Here is a 16,778-nt window from a genome sequence, read left to right as displayed (position 1 = left end):
CATGAGATCAGGCACACACAGTGCCTAGGCCAGGACCTGACATGTCGTAGGTATTGACTCTGGGGTGGGGTACAGCAATGATGCCTCCCACATATGAGTTTGAGGACACCCCCCTTTTAGAGTCAGCTGGCCTCACCAAGGAGGAAGAGAACAAAGGCATGGCAACTGCTGATGTCACAATGCCTCCATTTACCCCTGGGGCCTGGCTTCTGGACCATTCCAGGAGGGAGGTGAGGGGTTGGCTGACAGCAGCAAGCAGAGGATCCTGGGGCCAGTGGGATCGAGAGCATGAGAGATGGCTGGAGACAGAAAATAAGCACCGGGCAGGCAAGCCAAGGAAGATGGGGGAAGCACAGAACCCTCTCAGGTAACAGTGGCTGGGATCCTGTTTCCCCACCTTGGGACACCAGGCATTCTCAGAGAGAGGAGTCCAGGGGAAAGTCAAAGGCACACACCCAGATACCAGGAGGCCATGCGGTTTCATAGGAGGACCATCCTTCTGCTTATTCCAGAATTCCAAAAATCCTCAGGGGTCCCTACACCTGGGACTTGGTAAACATACTGATGTCCAGCCCCTGCCTCCCTCACTCCCCACCCCTGCCCTCCCCCTAATCCCTGAAATTCTGATTTACTTTGTCTGCAGAAGGCTCAGCCCTGGGTATGTTAACAGGTGATTCTACTGTGTAATTAGTGCTGACAACTCTACTTAAGCAACCAGCCAACCAAAGCACACACAAAAGTGTACCCAGGGAGACTTTGTCTACTTCCTGTTGTGGTGATGAAACAGCTGATGCTGGGTACTTTCTAAAGAAAAAGGGTTTATTTGGCTCCCCAAGACTGGGCGGCCCCATTGGCTCGCCCTCCCCATGAGGGTGCAGCACAACGTGGTGGGAGAATGCGCCAGAACGATCGCTGCATCGCAAGGTGAGAAAGGAAGGGAGAGGGCTCCAGGGGTCAAGCCTGCTCCTTTTATAACAACCCTCCAGTGACCCAGTCACCTCCCACTAGACTGCACCCGCTACAGGTTCCACAGCCTCCCAACGGCACCCCATGGAGGGTGGAGCTTCCAGCACATGCACCCTTGGGGGGACACATCCAAACTATAGCTAGACCACAGCCCTGTGTTCCTTCCTGGGCAATGGAGGTGAGGGTTGACACTATTGTGTCTCCCAAGGATGCCTGAAGGAGTCTCATCATACTTCAGATCCAAGGATTGGCTCCTGCCTTTATTACTCACAGCCTGTAGGGGGCAGGCATTTGACCCAGTGGTTTACATGCCAGTGCCCCCATCTCTGGGTACCTGGGTTTGATATTCACCTCCAGCTTCCTGCCAGTGCAGACCCTGGAGGGAAGTGGTGATGCACAAGTCGTTGGGCTCCTGCCTCCTATGTGGGAGACCTGGATGGGGTTCCTGATTGCTGACTTCAGCCTGGCCCCAGCCCTGGCCATTGCAGGCATTTGAGAGTAGGAGCTCTTGCTGTCTGTCTCTCTTTCTCTCCTCTCTCTGTCTCTTTTTTTTCTGTCTCTCAAGTAAATAAATAAAATAAAATAAAACTTCCAGAGGCATAACTTACACCCAGAACACCCCCCCCCCCCCCCCCCCCCGCAGAATCAGGCTGATGTTGTCTTCATGGGACTTAGCCTAAAGTTGTACCCCGTCCTACGCTGCTTCTCCCTCCCCCTTCCTTGACTGCACGCCATTTCAGGGATGACTTCTGAGTGCTTACTCCCCAGGCACTTGTGCAAGGCTCCCTCCCCAACTGCAGAACATTCAGGCCACTCACGTACGGCCTGGATGCACCCCTAGGTGGAGCAGTTCAGAATCCCCTTCACCCACTGTGCTGCCAACATAGGCCTGAGGTCCCTGTGGTAAGGACTGGGTGCAGGCCCCACCATGGGCAGCTCTGGGTGCCTCCTGTCTACCATTTTGGAAGGGGTTAGGTAGTGTGTGTATGTGTGTGTGTGTCTTTGTGGATGTGTCTCTGTGTTGGTGTGTATATCATGGTGTTTGTGAGTGTGTCTGTGTTGCTATGTGTATATGTTGTGGTGTTCATGTGTGTGTATGCTGGTATGTGTGATGGTATATGTGTGTTGGTGTGTGTGTCTCTGTATGTTGTGTATGTGTCAGTGTGGTAGTGTGTTAGTGCAATTATGTCTTGGTGTATATGTTGGGGTATAGCTATGCATGTGCCTATATATTGATGTGTGTGTTGGGGTGTGTATTTCCATGAGTTAATGTGTGTGAGTGTGTGTGTGTTGAGGGTGTATTGGGGTGGTTGTATCTGTATATTGGTGTATGTGTTGGTATGTGTGTGTCTAAGCATGTTTGTATGTGTCAAGGTTCTGGTGTGTGCATGTGGTAGTATGTTGGCACATCCGGTTATGTCAGGGTGCTGGTGTGCGTGTGTGTATGTGTGTTGGGGTGTTGGGATGTGTGTCTGGGCACGTGTGTGCATGCATGTGCCTGTGCACGTTCCCACTCACGCTCCCTGGGGCCCTCTCCAGCCATGTCTTTCCTTCCAGTCTGCCCGTTGGCTTCTGCTCAGCACTGTCAGCAGCTCTGGGGATGGACGCAGGCTGCGGGGCCCTGGGGAGTGAGGCAAGAGCAGCAGCTGGTACGGCCGTTCCCTGGGGAATTTTGGCAGAGAAAAGGAGAAAAATAGAAGTAAGGGGAAGCTGGAGGTCAAGGGAAGAATGTTGTAAGGAGGGGAGACTTGGAAATGTCGTGAGGAGGGACATTTGAAAAGTGCAGAGGACAGGGTGGGGCCGACTGGGAGAGGCGTGAGGAGCCGGCGCCAGAGTGGGGGAACAGGACAAGAGAACGGACGCTGGTCGCTGTTACTCAGCGTGCAGGCTGCTGGTGGCCCCAGCGTCTATGCTGTCACTCAGGAGTCAGCCCAGGAAGCAGACGCGAGAAGCAGGCTTTGGAAAGGCAGTGAGCGCGCCCCTGAGGTTGATGGGGCTGCCCAGGCTCATGTGTGTCATGTCCACTTCCTCATTTGACTTGGCCCAGAGGCTCTGTCCCTGACGGGCTCAGGATTCCGTTTCAGACAGGGACGCGTCAACCTCTCAAACCTGAAGTCTTGCCAGGCCCAGGGGCTTCCATCCCCTCCCCATACCCATCATCAAGGTCATCAACATTTCACCAGAGAAAATTGAGGCCAGCAGAGGTCGGTGACTTGCCCAAAGTCACACCGTCAGCAATCACCAGAACAAAGACTTGAACCCAGCCCCGTGTGCCACCAACGTTCAAGCCCTGGACTTCCATGACGTAGTCCTCCTCCATAGTCGTGGGTTCCTGGTGCGCTGTTCATCCTCTGTTGCCTGCTTACTCCTCCAGTGTTGCTTTGCCTGCTCCCCCCCCCCCCCCCGCCTGCCTGACTTGGACCCTTAGCTCATCACACATTGGCCAACTAGTGCATTTCAGCTCAGAGTATTCATTCAATGCTGGCCCCTGGCCAGACCCCAGCTCTGGACCCAGAAGTTTCTGAGGCTTCCCCAGGGCCAGTTGTCCTCAGGCCACCCATACCTCTGACAATGGGACAGTTAGACAGGCAGGCAGGAGCAGGGACTCAGAAGGAGGTATAGAGAAGGAGATATTTAAATTGGAGTTGGCCAAGGCAGCATCTGATGGCTCCCAGTAAGTGGAATCCACTGCAGAGGTGGCATGTGGGGAGCAGTGTCCATGGGTCATAGACGTCAGAAGCAAAGGTTGGCCGAGCTGCAGCGAGTGCCTCGTGGAAACCAGACACCAGGAATGTGCAGCAGGTCAGGCCTGCTGCCTGGGAAATACTTGGCCTACATTGATTTTCAATTTCCATTATTTCTAAAATACATGTTGATTTTACCTTTTTTTTTTTCTTGAGGCTTTTTTGAACATGGGAAAGGGTGATTTTGACCTGGTTGTAGACGCTTGTTTTTGGCCTTAGAGAGATAGGGGCCAGCTTGCTAACTGCACCCTCAGGTTAGTGGCTGATGGCCAGGTCTGTCCTCCTCGGTGCATCTCTGGGCTCTGTCTTCTCTAGCTCATTGTTTCAGTCACACTCACAGGGAACCCAGCACCTCCCTCCCCCCACCCATCCCTTGTTTCTCATTTGTTTTCCATCACACCCGAGACCTTCTCCAGGCCACGCCATCTAAGGCTCCTGACTGATTCTAAAGAGACTTGCCCACTACTGCCCCTGCCCCGAGCCCCACCCCGACCCCGACCCCACCCCCACCCCCACCACGCACACATCTCACTGCTAACCCTTCAGCTGTGCTCTGACAGAGCCTGGGTCATGGACAAACGTCCAGCAATTCTAGGCAATCTTCTGTTTCCCCTCCTTGTAGCAATTCTTGTCCCATTTCCACCCCCTTCCACTCCCTTCTGCTCTGTCATCCCTTCACTTCAAAACATTCTTTTTAATGTTGAAACACAGTCAGCCTTCGTATCTGCAGGTTCTGCATGCCAAGATTCAACCGAACTCAGAAGATATTAAAAATAATTGGATCAGTTCTGAACACACAGAGACTTTTTCCTTGTCCTTATTTCCTAAATAATGCAGTATAGCATCTGTTGACACGGCATTAAGTGCTCTAAGTAATCTGGGGATGACTGACAGCATACAGGACGTGCACAGTTCGATGCCGTTGCTATGCCAGTTTATGTAAAGGACTTGAGGATTTGTGGATTTCGGGGTTCTTGCTGGAGGGCGGATGGAGACCTTTGAGCCATCTTGTGACTCTGCCATCTCCACCTCGATTTCCTTCCCTTCTGGGGAAACGGAGCGAGTGAAGTTGGGAGGTCTCACGGGCCAGACCTGTGAGTAGCAAGAACTCAGATACAGAGCTTGTCTCGGACGCAAGGTAGGGAGAAGAGTGTTGAGCGAGAGAGTTCTTGGCTGGGGTCCTTCTTTCTGGGAACAAATGGGTAATTAGGTCTGGAAGTGCACATCTTTGGTGGAAAACCATAGGTAGGTCTCTGTTGGGGGAAATCTTTCTGAAAATGAGAGCTGATGACGCAGCTCCCTGATGGGAATCATCCGGCAGTCACCGTGGTGTTCAGTGGGAATGCTCTAGGCGGAGGACACAAGTAGCACCTGGCTCCAGGAGGGGAGCCTTCATGGTCTGACTTCCACTTTGTTTACCATCTCGTTTCTTGCTACTGTGATTACACACACCTCTGTGATGTGATGGAAGCCTTTTGGAAGTCCCTTAGTCTGTTATGCTTTCCTTGCCCTTATTCAACCTGAGACTCGGAACTGGCAGTTGCATTGATCTCACTTTTGGCTAATCTTTGCTTTAGGCTTCACTTTAATCTTCAGCAATACTGAAATACATTTTAATTCCTCCAAGACTCTGGCTCCCTCTTCTCCTTCAGTGACCTGGATATCTCCCTCTCATATCAACTCAGCTGATATTTCTGTCAAAGCAAGTGGCCCTCAGATGGGCACTGAACTATATTCATGCTGGTCTGGGGCAAGGAAAATGCCCCAATTGACTTGTTCTGCAAGCGTTGCTTCCTAAGCCACAGACACTGATCCTCACCTGGTAACTTGTTAGCATCCCCCACCCTCGGTCTACTGAATCAGAGGCCCTGGGTGTGGGCCTCAGCAATGCATGTGACTCTGGCCCTGAGGAAGTGGACCACTGGCCTCATCACCTCTGCCACTGTCTGGGTCTGCCCAGAGTACCTGTTTGTTGAACTGAAATGATCTCAAGTCATCTCTACCCCAGGGAGCCTTATTGACTTTCCTATGCAGGGTGAGAAATGACTCTTCTATGTCCTTATGATACCCGTGCCTTCTTCTGTCATGAACTCCCCATGCCAGGCTGCAACTGTGGGACAGTGACATCCCTATCGGTCAGGCTTCTGATGTCTTCTGCTCTCTCTCCCTGTGTCTGGTGCACAGCAGGTGCTCAGTAGCCATTTATATAGTTTTAAGTTTTAGGACATGAGTGGAGGAAAATCTAGGCAAATTATTTCCCCCAGTGGAACTTACATTCTAAGAGGGAAGGCAGAAAATAAATTATAGACAAACAAATGTACAATAATGGCTGATAGTGATGAGTTCTGCCATGATAATGAAATAAAATCATGTGATGGAAGTCCAAATGACCCGAAGCCAGCCATGGAGCAGTCTGCGGGCAAGAGCATTCTGGGTCGGGGGAAGGGCTGGAGATTGGGGGAGAGAGAGACAGAGAGAGAGAGAGAGAGAGACAGACAGAGAGAGAGAGAGGAGATATACAGCAGCAGCCATGGTAGGAGTGAGAATCTCATTTCAAGGGTTCTGGGGAGACCACTGGGGAGGGATATTTAGGTTGGGGAGGGTGCTATGCATACTGGCACATATTTTTAGAAAGATCACCGTGCTGCTGTGCATACAAAATAAATTATATGGGTGAAAGAGGCTGTGGGGATATCCAGGTATGTACAGGGGTGGCACCAGGCATGTGGTGTTTGATCATGTGCATCTTGGAACCAGTGGTCTACATCCAAATCCAGGCCCCACCACAAGAGGTGTATGGTTTTGAGCTAGGAGTGAACCTTCCTGTGCCTCAAGTTCACCCTCTGTAATAGTAGTACTTAACTCATGGTTTGTTGAGAATTCTAATCGCTTAATGCATGTGAAACACTGACACCTATGGGGTGAGTTATGGTTATTCTGTCATTGTTATTTGCAGTAGTAGTTGTGATGGTTGTGAAATGGAGAGGAAATGACAGTATCAGAGTATTTCTGCTGGTTGAGTTGACATGATTTGCTGGTAAGTTGGACCTTGAGGGTGAGGGAAAGAAGAGAGGAAGACTTCCTAGTATTTTGGTGCTGTTGGATGCAATGGGGACAGCCCAGAGAAGGAGCAGGTTTTGGTGAGTGGCTAGGGAGACAGGTGGCCAGAGCTCAGTTAGGACAGGGAAGGTCTGGCAGAGTTTGTCTACATGAGCCAGGTGCTCAGGGAAGAGCCCAGGGCAGGAGATGCACATCTGGGAGCTGGGTCTCTTGCTCACAGAAGAACGCCACTCAGTACACTCGGATCAATGAATGGATCCCTCAGGGCTCGGCAGTGGGTTCAGTGCTGCGCTGGCAGTGAGGCAGTGGTGAAACTCAGGCAGAGGTGGGTTGCCATGCCGCACATTCAGTGGTTTGTACCTTTGGCCCCTTCATAGACCCAAGTAGCTGTAGCTGGTGCACCTCAGTGTCCCAGCAGCCTCATCACTGAATTTTGGTGGCAAAGTAGTCAACTTGGTCAATTTTCTCTTGCTCTAATCAAACCCCCAAGACTAGGTAATTTATGAGAAATAGACATTTAACTGGCTCATGGTTCCAAAGCCTTGGCAGTCCGTGCTGGTGCCTGTATCAGCTCTGCGTCCAAGGAGGATGTTCTTGTTGTGTCAGAGAAGGCATCATATGGGGAGACAGAACCAACAGCTTTATGACAGGCCTACTCTCAAGAGAACCATTTAATCCATTCATTCACGTCCCAAGCAATCACCTGTTAAGTGTCCCACCTGGTCCCACCTCTCACGACCTTACCGTAGGATTCAGTTCTCAACGTGAGTTTTTGGTGATGACATTCAAGCCACAGCAGTAATCTTTGGACTCTCTCTGCATTGTCTTTTTTTTTTTTTTTAATAAAATATCTTCATCTTAAGGGCATATGCGTTACTTCTTTGTGGCATGTGTTTACTTAAAGAATGTGGGGAGCAATCCGGACTGGACTGAGTTACTGGAATTAAGACTTATTCTATGCATCTGCTCTCCCACAATATGGCGCTGGGAGAGAAGTAAACAGCTTCCGCACAGCTGCCTCCAGTTCAACTAATAAACTGTAGGACTTGCTCCTGATTGGAGGAGAGCAGCGTACTCGGCGTGTGGGCAGCCGAGTTAGGATTGGCGGAGGAGGACTATAAAGGAGGAGAGAGACGGCATGCACCAGGAACATCTATGGGGAACATCTAAGGGAACCTGTGCAGCCCCCGAGAAGAACCGGCCGGCGGTGTGCCGCTCCCCTGCGGAAGTAGGGAATGTGGCCAGGGGGAACTGCCCTTCCACGGAGGTGGAAGGGATAGTAGCCAACCCGGGAAGAACCAGCAGCAAACCCGGGGAGGGCCGAGCAGACGAAAGAACAGCGCAGGGTTTAGTGTCGTTCCTCCACGAAGAGGGGGAGCGACAAAAGAATTATTTATTTATTTGAAAGAGTGTAGAGGGGGAATGAGAGAGAGAGAGAGAGAGAGAGAGAGAGAGAGAGATCTTTCATCTTCTGGTTCACTTTCCAGATGGCTGCAATGGCCAGGGCTGGGCCAGGCTGAAACCAGGAGCCAGGAGCTTCATCTGGGTCTCCCATATGGGTGTAAGGGGTCCAAGGACTTGGGCTATCGTTTGCTACTTTCCCAGGCATATCAGCAGGGAGCTGGATTGGAAGTGGAGCACCCGGGACTCGAACCTGCACCCATATGGGATGCCAGTACTGCAGGCAGTGGCTTTACCTGCTATGCCACAGCGCCGGCCCCTCTGCATGGTTGTTGAACCACTGCTAACTTACAGGTGTCCTCTGACATTCTGGCCATGAGACATCGTCCAGCAGTTTCTCACGAGGGGCATTTGGGCAGAATTTTAGGCAGAGGGATGCAGGGACAAAAATGTTCCTTCTGGGATCCATTTTACAGCTCTTGGGCCCAGCAAGACCTTTCTCTCTGGTCTCCAGAGCCAGAGGAAACGGAGTGGAGAAACGGAAGTCATTCAGTCGCAGTAAAGAGAAATGCCCGCCGGAGGCCACATCCCATGCTGCGCGCCCTCAGCTTTTGGTTGGATGGATTGCACCCTGGCCATGTGCACAGAGCTCCCTTTCTTCTCCTCCAGGAAAAGTGACTCTTTCACAGCCTGCTGGGAGGGAGGGGAATGGAAGGTCCCAAGGCAGCCTGAGCCCCTCTGCTTCCTCCACCGTGCACAAGTCCGGAGCCCATGCCCAGCCGTGGCATACAAGCAAAGTCCTGGAAGCAGAGAAAACAACCGGCTCCTTCGCCAGAGGCTGCGGCCAGCGTTGCCCATGTTTCCATGGTGAGGGAGTAGCGCCCTGTGCTGACCTAAGCCTCGCCCCTGTGTCGCCAGAACACAGCCTGCAGAGCCCCGCCCGGCCCTCCAGGGCTGCAGCCCCAAAGCCGAGAGCGAGCTAGCGAGCGAGGGAGCGCTTAGCGGGGGCTTTTCTGGGAAGCTGCTGAGCTCAGACCCTGCTGGCCCCACATTCCTGCACGATGAGGGAGGGATTCCAGTGTTTACTCTGAACAGTGTTTTCCTGTGTCTGAATCGACTGGGTGTTAAATTCTTCCAGATTTCTGGCTCCACGTCGTAACTCCACCAGGACAGAAACAGGTTGACGGCCACTGGCAGGGGAGCCAGAGCGGGAGTCGGGCCGGGCACCTTCTGCTTGTGGAATTTCCACCCAGCGGATGGCGTGGCGCCTGGGAGGGGTCGGTGGTGGTTGTGGTCTTGGTTTGCAGGGCTCTGCACTTGCGTCTTTCGCATTTCCCACCCTAGAGGGCAAAAGTTAGCTTCTTGTCCTTGTGCAAGGCAGCCGGGAATGAGAACAAGCGGAGTTTTGCAGTTCAGCGTTTGCTATGTTCCCTCCATGAGGATCAACCCAGGAGGTGGCCTCATAAGGAATTTATTTGGTGGGAAGTTAGGAAACCTCAGTTGCATTCCAGGCTCCGGGGCCCCCGCGGTGCGGGGAGGGCTGGGGACACCTTCCGGTCAGAGCCGGAAGGGCGCCTGGCTGTGGTAGACCCCAACCCCTCTGTTCTCACCCAGGCAGAAACGGAGGTGCAGAGAAGCAAAGTGACCTGGGGACCTGTCGCTGGTGCAGTGGGTTAGACCTCAGCACTGCTTTGTAGGTCACCCGACTGTGGTGACCTGGGACCGTGCCAGCTCCAAGGAAGACGACCAGCCAGTCACACAGGGATACAGGGGACATGCCCGTTTTTATGAAGTGTTGATAAGGTAATAGCTTTCAATATACAAAGACTTTAGAGAAAGCCAAGGGGAATGGCTGACGATAAAGGTGATTGTTAGAGTCACTTGCACAGCAGGTGGCTTCTTCATCTTTGTGTCCTAGGTGCTCAGCAATTCAAGGAAAGCCCTCGTGGGACCCCGTAGATGACCTAGGCTCCAATGGGGTCTATGGAGAAACTCCAGCTTCTAGGCCGGTGGCTTTCAGCCTCTTAATCAGAGCAGCCCCGTCCAAGCAAGGCACACACAAGGGAGGTGTTGAAATTCATACCATCTTTAAGCCTGCGCCGCGGCTCACTTGGCTAATCGTCCGCCTTGCGGCGCCAGCACACCGGGTTCTAGTCCCGGTCGGGGCGCCGGATTCTGTCCCGGTTGCCCCTCTTCCAGGCCAGCTCTCTGCTGTGGCCCAGGAGTGCAGTGGAGGATGGCCCAAGTACTAGGGCCCTGCACCCCATGGGAGACCAGGAGAAGCACCTGGCTCCTGCCATCGGATCAGCGCGGTGCGCCGGCTGCAACGCGCCAGCCGCGGCGGACATTGGAGGGTGAACCAATGGCAAAGGAAGACCTTTCTCTCTGTCTTTCTCTCTCACTGTCCACTCTGCCTGTCAAAAAAAAAAAAAAAAAATCCCATACCATCTTCGATCTTCGTGCTGTAGGCCCTGGAAATTTTTCCTGATCAAGCTATGTGTGTGTGTCCACATGTGTGTGTCTGCACGTGTGTGTGTATGTGTGTGTGTGCACATGCAAAGGTGTGAGTACTTGTACTGACAAGCAAGACAGGGAGACTTGCTATACTCTTTCTGCAACTTTGGGGCCTGGATAGAGCCAAGAAGCATTTACATAGTAAGGTTGGATAAGAGCTCCATAATAGGACTTGACTTGTTGGTCTCTCTGCTTTCACAAAGCCAATTTGATGCCAAGGGCATTCATTATTGCTTTGTCTTCCAAATTCCAGCTCTCCATACCTTTCAAGTCTTGTGAGAAGCAAAATGCCCTCATGCCATCTCTGGGCCTCCCCTTACGTCTCATCCCTGCCCCAACCTGGACTTCTCCGTCCACATCACATCCGTGCATCCCCCGTGGCTACGAGGCCTGGCCAACATCAGCCTTATTGCAAGAGTCACTTCATTATTGTCTTATGTTCTGGGGCTTAGCAAGTTTACCTTCATGAAATTTTTTTCTTTTTGGTAGAAGTTGCATTGTCTCCTAGAGATGGGAGTGGAATGGAAATGGAGGAATAATGCATTGAGATTTCCCCCACAGCTGCCAGAGGGCAAAACCCTCCTCTGTGTCAGTCTCATGGGTGGGGCTTTCCCTTAGCATGCCTGGTGAGGGCCTTGTGTTGGTGATCTCTTCCTGTGTAAAAAAATTACTCCCAAACGTAGTCACTGAATATTTTTTATGCCGCCATGTCTGTGGGTCAGGAATCTACTGCCTGCCTTGGTCTCAGGGTCTGCCCATGGGGCTGCACTCATGATTTTGGCTGAGGTTGTGGTCTCATCTGAAGGCTCAAGGGGAGGACGATCTATGTTCAAGTTCACTCGCTTGGTCCATGGCAAGATTGAGTTGTCCCAGGCTGGTAAACTGAGGGTCTCTGTTCTTTGCTGGCTGTTGACTGGAAATACTGCTTGGATCCCTGCCTCATGGGCTCTTCAAGGCAGCTGGTATCCCTCAGAATGAATGAAAGAGACGGGGAGGGCATGGGTGGGGGGGCTGGAGAGAGAGAAAGAATGATTAAAATGGAAGCCAGAGTCTTGAAACAATCTCAGAAGTGAGTCCGTCCCTTGGACCATAGGAAGATTCTGTTTGTTAGAAGAGGAGGTCAGCCGGCGCCGCGGCTCACTAGGCTAATCCTCCACCTAGCGGCGCCGGCACACCGGGTTCTAGTCCCGGTTGGGGCGCCGGATTCTGTCCCGGTTGCCCCTCTTCCAGGCCAGCTCTCTGCTTTGGCCCGGGAGTGCAGTGGAGGATGGCCCAGGTGCTTGGGCCCTGCACCCCATGGGAGACCAGGAGAAGCACCTGGCTCCTGCCATCGGATCAGCGCGGTGCGCCGGCCACAGCGCGCTGGCTGCGGCGGCCATTGGAGGGTGAACCAACGGCAAAGGAAGACCTTTCTCTCTGTCTCTCTCTCTCACTGTCCACTCTGCCTGTCAAAAAAAAAAAAAAAAAAAAAAAAAAAGAAGAGGAGGTCACTCTGAGTGGTGGCTCAGACATGAGGGGAGGAGATTTCACAAGGACATGAACTTCAGGAGCCAAGGTCCTTGGGAGCCATCTCCTGGGCTGCCTACCACAGGCCTCCTGTGACCAGTTGCTGTTGAATCTTCGGGTCTGTTTCCTTGGGGGGCCCTGGGATGTTGATAAATGATGGGGTTGTGAGGGGCAGAGGAAAATGAGTTGCACACTCACACTTGCTGGCATGGAATTCCAAAGACTTCTCAGGGATGAATAATTCTGAGTGTCTAAGCCAGTTACATAGAACCTCCACTTTCCCTTCCTACCCCACTGCCACTCCACGGACCACAGACAAACCCAAGACAGCATCCACACTCACCGTCCCCTCTCTGGGGTCTTTGCCGGTTCCTGGCTGACACGACCCTTCTGCTCTCTCTAGAGTTTATGCTCACCTTGCATGCCAGTGTCATTTAACTCTCCTGCTACCAAAATGAGCCCCAAGTCACAGACCAGAGAATGAAATGGACACAGATAGTTCATGGTTCCTGGTGTTCACCACTGAAGTTGACAGTCATAAAGCTCGTGAAATTCTTCCGCCTGTATTAATGGGATTGTCACAACATCCCATGGGACGGATGGCTCCCACCTTGGCTATAAGGAGTTGAGGTTCAGAAAGACGAAGGAACTTGCTGCAGAGTAGGCATACGGAGGTGAATCTGGATTTCAGAACCCCAAGTTCTGTGCTCCACCCTGCACCCCCTTTAACATTGCTTGCTTGCCTACGCACCTACCTCTCCAGATTGATTCTGGTAGGAATATGGCAAGACTCCTCGACCTGGTTGTGTGCATCAAGTCACTCCAGATTGCAGCTGGAGGGATCTGAGGTGGGAGATAGAACTCAGCCAGGGCAGGGAAGTCAAAGGCAGGAGGGGGTCACGGCAGGCATGGCTGGTGACTTTGGAGAGGTAAACACAGGTGTGTGCACATGTGTGTTTGTGGGCATGCTCATGCATGTATGTGTGACTTCTCGACTCCTTCTCATGCCCAGGGCTACATGGATGTCTTCCTTAGGACTGTGCATGTTTATGTGCAAGTGAACATGTATGTGGCTACAAGTAGACATTTGATGCCTCAGACCTGCCTGGGCTCAGGAGTGAGCTCTAGAGGTTGTCCTCTTGGTGAGAGGGTGATGTAAACAGGACTCTTGGGAAAAATTGGGAAGGTGGGATGGGCTTGGCGAGAGGTGGAGACAGCAGCATGTGGCAGGTGAAGGGTCCCCTGAACACATCTTCTAATCCCCTTTGCTCCAATCTCTTCCCTGCTCTTCATCCTGGTGGCTGGTTTTTGAGAGCATGTACTTGGTCATTAATTTTCCAGCCTAAATGTTGGTGCACACTGTTCTGGCACTATGGAAGACACCATCAGCCCGAATTTTCATGATGATAACATTCCAACAGATAGGCTCTTATCATGTGTCTAGGCCTGTGCTCAATGCTTATATGAATTATCTCATTAATTCCTCAAGAAAAGCTAAGAGGGGTTCTTATTGCCTCTGTTCTACGGGTGAGAACACTGAGACCAAGTTTAAGTATCTTGTTCCTGATCACACAGCTAAGTCATCTCCTGAACACATGCTTTTTAATTCTATGCCACATTTCACTCAAAACAATTGCTAATATGCAGCTTAACCACTCGGGGCAACTTTGGCTAATTCTCCAATCAGTTGCCTCCTTCATACATGGAAATATGCACAGAATAGTATTTCACAGACACAGCTGGACAGGAAGGAATGAGCTGACTTTCCTGCAATGCTACACACAGGTGATTCTCAAAAGCTAGACCTGGGCCATGCCGTGGCACAGCGGGTTAAGCTGTTGCTTGTGATTTCAGATATGAGCACTAGTTCGAGTCCCAGCTGCTCCACTTCCAATCCAGCTCCCTACTAAAGAGCCTGAGGAAAGCAGTAGATGATGGCCCAAGTGCTTGGGCCCCTGCACCCTCATGGGAGACCTGGATGAAGCTCCTGGTTCTTGGCTTCAGCCTGGCCCAACTCTGGCTGTTGCAGCCATTTGGGGAGTATGTCTTTCCCTCTATCTCTGTAATGCTGCCTTTAAAATAAATAAACAAATCTAAAAAAGAAAAAAAAAAAGCCAAACCTTCACTGAGGAGAGGAGGGGCCACACAACACCCTGCACAAAGGGCCCATTCCCGGATTTTAAGGGCATTTGATCCATCCCCCTGCCCTGCCAAGGACACACATTGAAGTCCTTGTTGTTTAATTGCATTTCTGACTCAACAAAAACTTCTTTTGTCAGAACTTCAACATTTCTGGCATGTTACCCACACACACAGTTTCTATATGTGGATTGCAGTGGTTATGTTTTGTTGTATAGTGTCTGTGTGTGTGCCTAGAAAGATCCACTTGAAACGAATGACTACAGATTTCTCCCCACTTCCAGTGACCTCTAGGGAAAGGAGCAACTGAAATTTCCACTTCCACTCCCAGGCACCAATGCTGTATGGTTTTGGCTGTCCATTGCCCCCGAAGTCATTCATCCTAGTTATGTTCCGTTATATTTTTGACAGTTTACCTTTCTCTTTCTATGTGTTTCAGAAACCTAGTAAAATGAATGACACCAAGGACTTGCAGGAGCTTCCAGCTGGGAGAAGTGAGCAAGAAAAGAGGTCATATCAAGGTAAGCCGGACCGTAGTCAGTCCTCACCCTGTGAGACAACCTGTGGGCCAGGAGTTGACTGGAATTTAAAGATCTTGCTTCTGAGACTTAAGAAATACAATTTAAGGAGAGAGAGAGAGAGAGAGAGAGAGAGAGAGAGAAACCCACACCAACCAACACACCAATATGCTAGATGGTCCTGAGAGATGGGGTGCAGATCAGATATTGGGAGCACAGAATGGGGACTCCTAATTCCACTTAGAGGTTGGGACCAGGATCCCAAAGCACAGGGGCCATTGGAGCCATCTTGGAAAGAGATACAGAGTGAGCAGAACGCGAGGGCCACATACACACGCGTGTGATCATTATGATGGAAGAAAACAGATGCATGTGAAAAGACAGTCGCACCCACCAACAGCGTATGGAAGATGCCTCCAGTGTGGCGATGTTTGACGGTGATGAGACATGGCCATGCTTGCTGGGCGTGGAGGGAATAGAGCCCCCATGGGGCCATGTGGGAATGGAAATGGAGGTTTGGAGGAAAAGTGTAAAAGGGCTTGAGTTGGAATTTGGTACTGTTAGGCCCCATGGGCTCTTTTCATGAAAGACAGGATTTCTTTTTTTTAATTTTTTTATTTTTATTTATTTTATTTTATTTTTTGACAGGCAGAGTGGACAGTGAGAGAGGGAGAGACAGAGAAAAAGGTCTTCCTTTTTTCCGTTGGTTCACCCACCAATGGCCTCTATGGCCGGCGCACCACGCTGATCCGAAGCCAGGAGCCAGGTGCTTCTCCTGGTCTCCCATGTGGGTGCAGGGCCCAAGCACTTGGGCCATCCTCCACTGCACTCCCGGGCCACAGCAGAGAGCTGGCCTGGAAGAGGGGCAACCGGGACAGAATCCGGCACCCCGACCGGGACTAGAACCTGGTGTGCCGGCGCTGCAAGGCGGAGGATTAGCCTATTGCGCTATGGCGGCGCCGGCCAGACAGGATTTCATTGCACCTTTGAACCATGGCTGAATCCCAGACGACTGTGGTTCTGAATGCTTGAGTCGTCGCTCTTCACTGGGCACTGGCAACGTGGCAGGTATTCTGCGTGCAGTACCTCACTCTTCTTTACAGACATCCCACAGGAGAGGTGTGTCATTCCCATGCTGCAGATGGGGAAAATGTATGGCCTGGAGAGAGAGGGCAAGTGCTTTACCCCCTTAGAGGAGTAAGGTGAAACACAAGGATTTGAACGCAGGCCTTTCCACTAGCCAATTTGCTTATCATACGTTTTTGATAATGTCTCATTGTTTGGCATTTGACCTCTAATAGTAGAGGTCAAGTCAGCTAGTCTGCTGATCTGTGCTTTCCACTGTGTTCTGTACAAGGGAGTAGCTACCAGATGAATGGACTTTCCATGATCCTTGGAGATTCAAGGGGAAGTTTCAGTGACATTCATTCATCTAATGGTTTTGGTCCCAGTGCCTGGGGAACCCACCCTCATGGAAATTTCTAGTTGGTTAAGAGAAACCATAAGAAATGCCAGGAGGTTTAGTGTCATGCAGAGAGATAAATTGGGAGAAGTGGTAATTACTGGTGGATGCAATGGGTAGAAAGGGAAAGGCTCCACTGAGGAGGTGACATTTTGGGTGAGTTCTGACTTATAGGAAGAAATATCCCACATGAAGATTTGGGTCAAGTGCATCCCGAGCAGAAGCTCGAGGTGTTTAAAGAAGAGAAGGAAGGTCAGTGTGGCCAGGTCCAGTGAGTGAAGGGGTGAGTGGCTCTGGCTAAGACTGGACAGGTTGACAGGGGCCAAGATCAAATAGAGTTTTGTAGGTCAAGATTAGGAACATTGACTGTATCCTAAATGAAGGGGAAGCCACTGGAGTTAGATAAGGAAAGGATTTAATTTTAAAGATCATCACCCTGGGTCTACTGCAGAGAAGGAATTATAGGGG

At 51.3% G+C, this 16,778-nt stretch overlaps 2 protein-coding genes across 11 annotated transcripts in view; both read left to right on the top strand.

Annotated features, from left to right (window-relative positions):
• Positions 1 to 16,778, top strand: part of CDRT4 (CMT1A duplicated region transcript 4) — a 63,631-nt gene that overhangs the window by 24,618 nt on the left and 22,235 nt on the right. Inside the window, exon 3 of the mRNA XM_017348924.3 lies at positions 14,770 to 14,851. Within this exon, the coding sequence (XP_017204413.2) occupies positions 14,770 to 14,851 (82 nt within the window). The remainder of the gene's footprint in view (positions 1 to 14,769; positions 14,852 to 16,778) is intronic.
• The window catches only part of TVP23C (trans-golgi network vesicle protein 23 homolog C), a 138,039-nt gene that overhangs the window by 100,980 nt on the left and 20,281 nt on the right, over positions 1 to 16,778 (top strand). For all 10 annotated transcript variants that reach the window (XR_011383250.1, XR_011383249.1, XR_011383248.1 and 7 more), the window contains one exon: positions 14,770 to 14,851. The gene's annotated coding sequence lies outside the window, so the exon portion shown is untranslated. The remainder of the gene's footprint in view (positions 1 to 14,769; positions 14,852 to 16,778) is intronic.

This window comes from Oryctolagus cuniculus, chromosome 17 (genome assembly GCF_964237555.1).
Source record: "Oryctolagus cuniculus chromosome 17, mOryCun1.1, whole genome shotgun sequence".
NCBI lineage: Eukaryota > Metazoa > Chordata > Mammalia > Lagomorpha > Leporidae > Oryctolagus > Oryctolagus cuniculus.
Note: the sequence above shows the minus strand (reverse complement) of the source record. Positions and strands in the feature narration are given on the sequence as shown.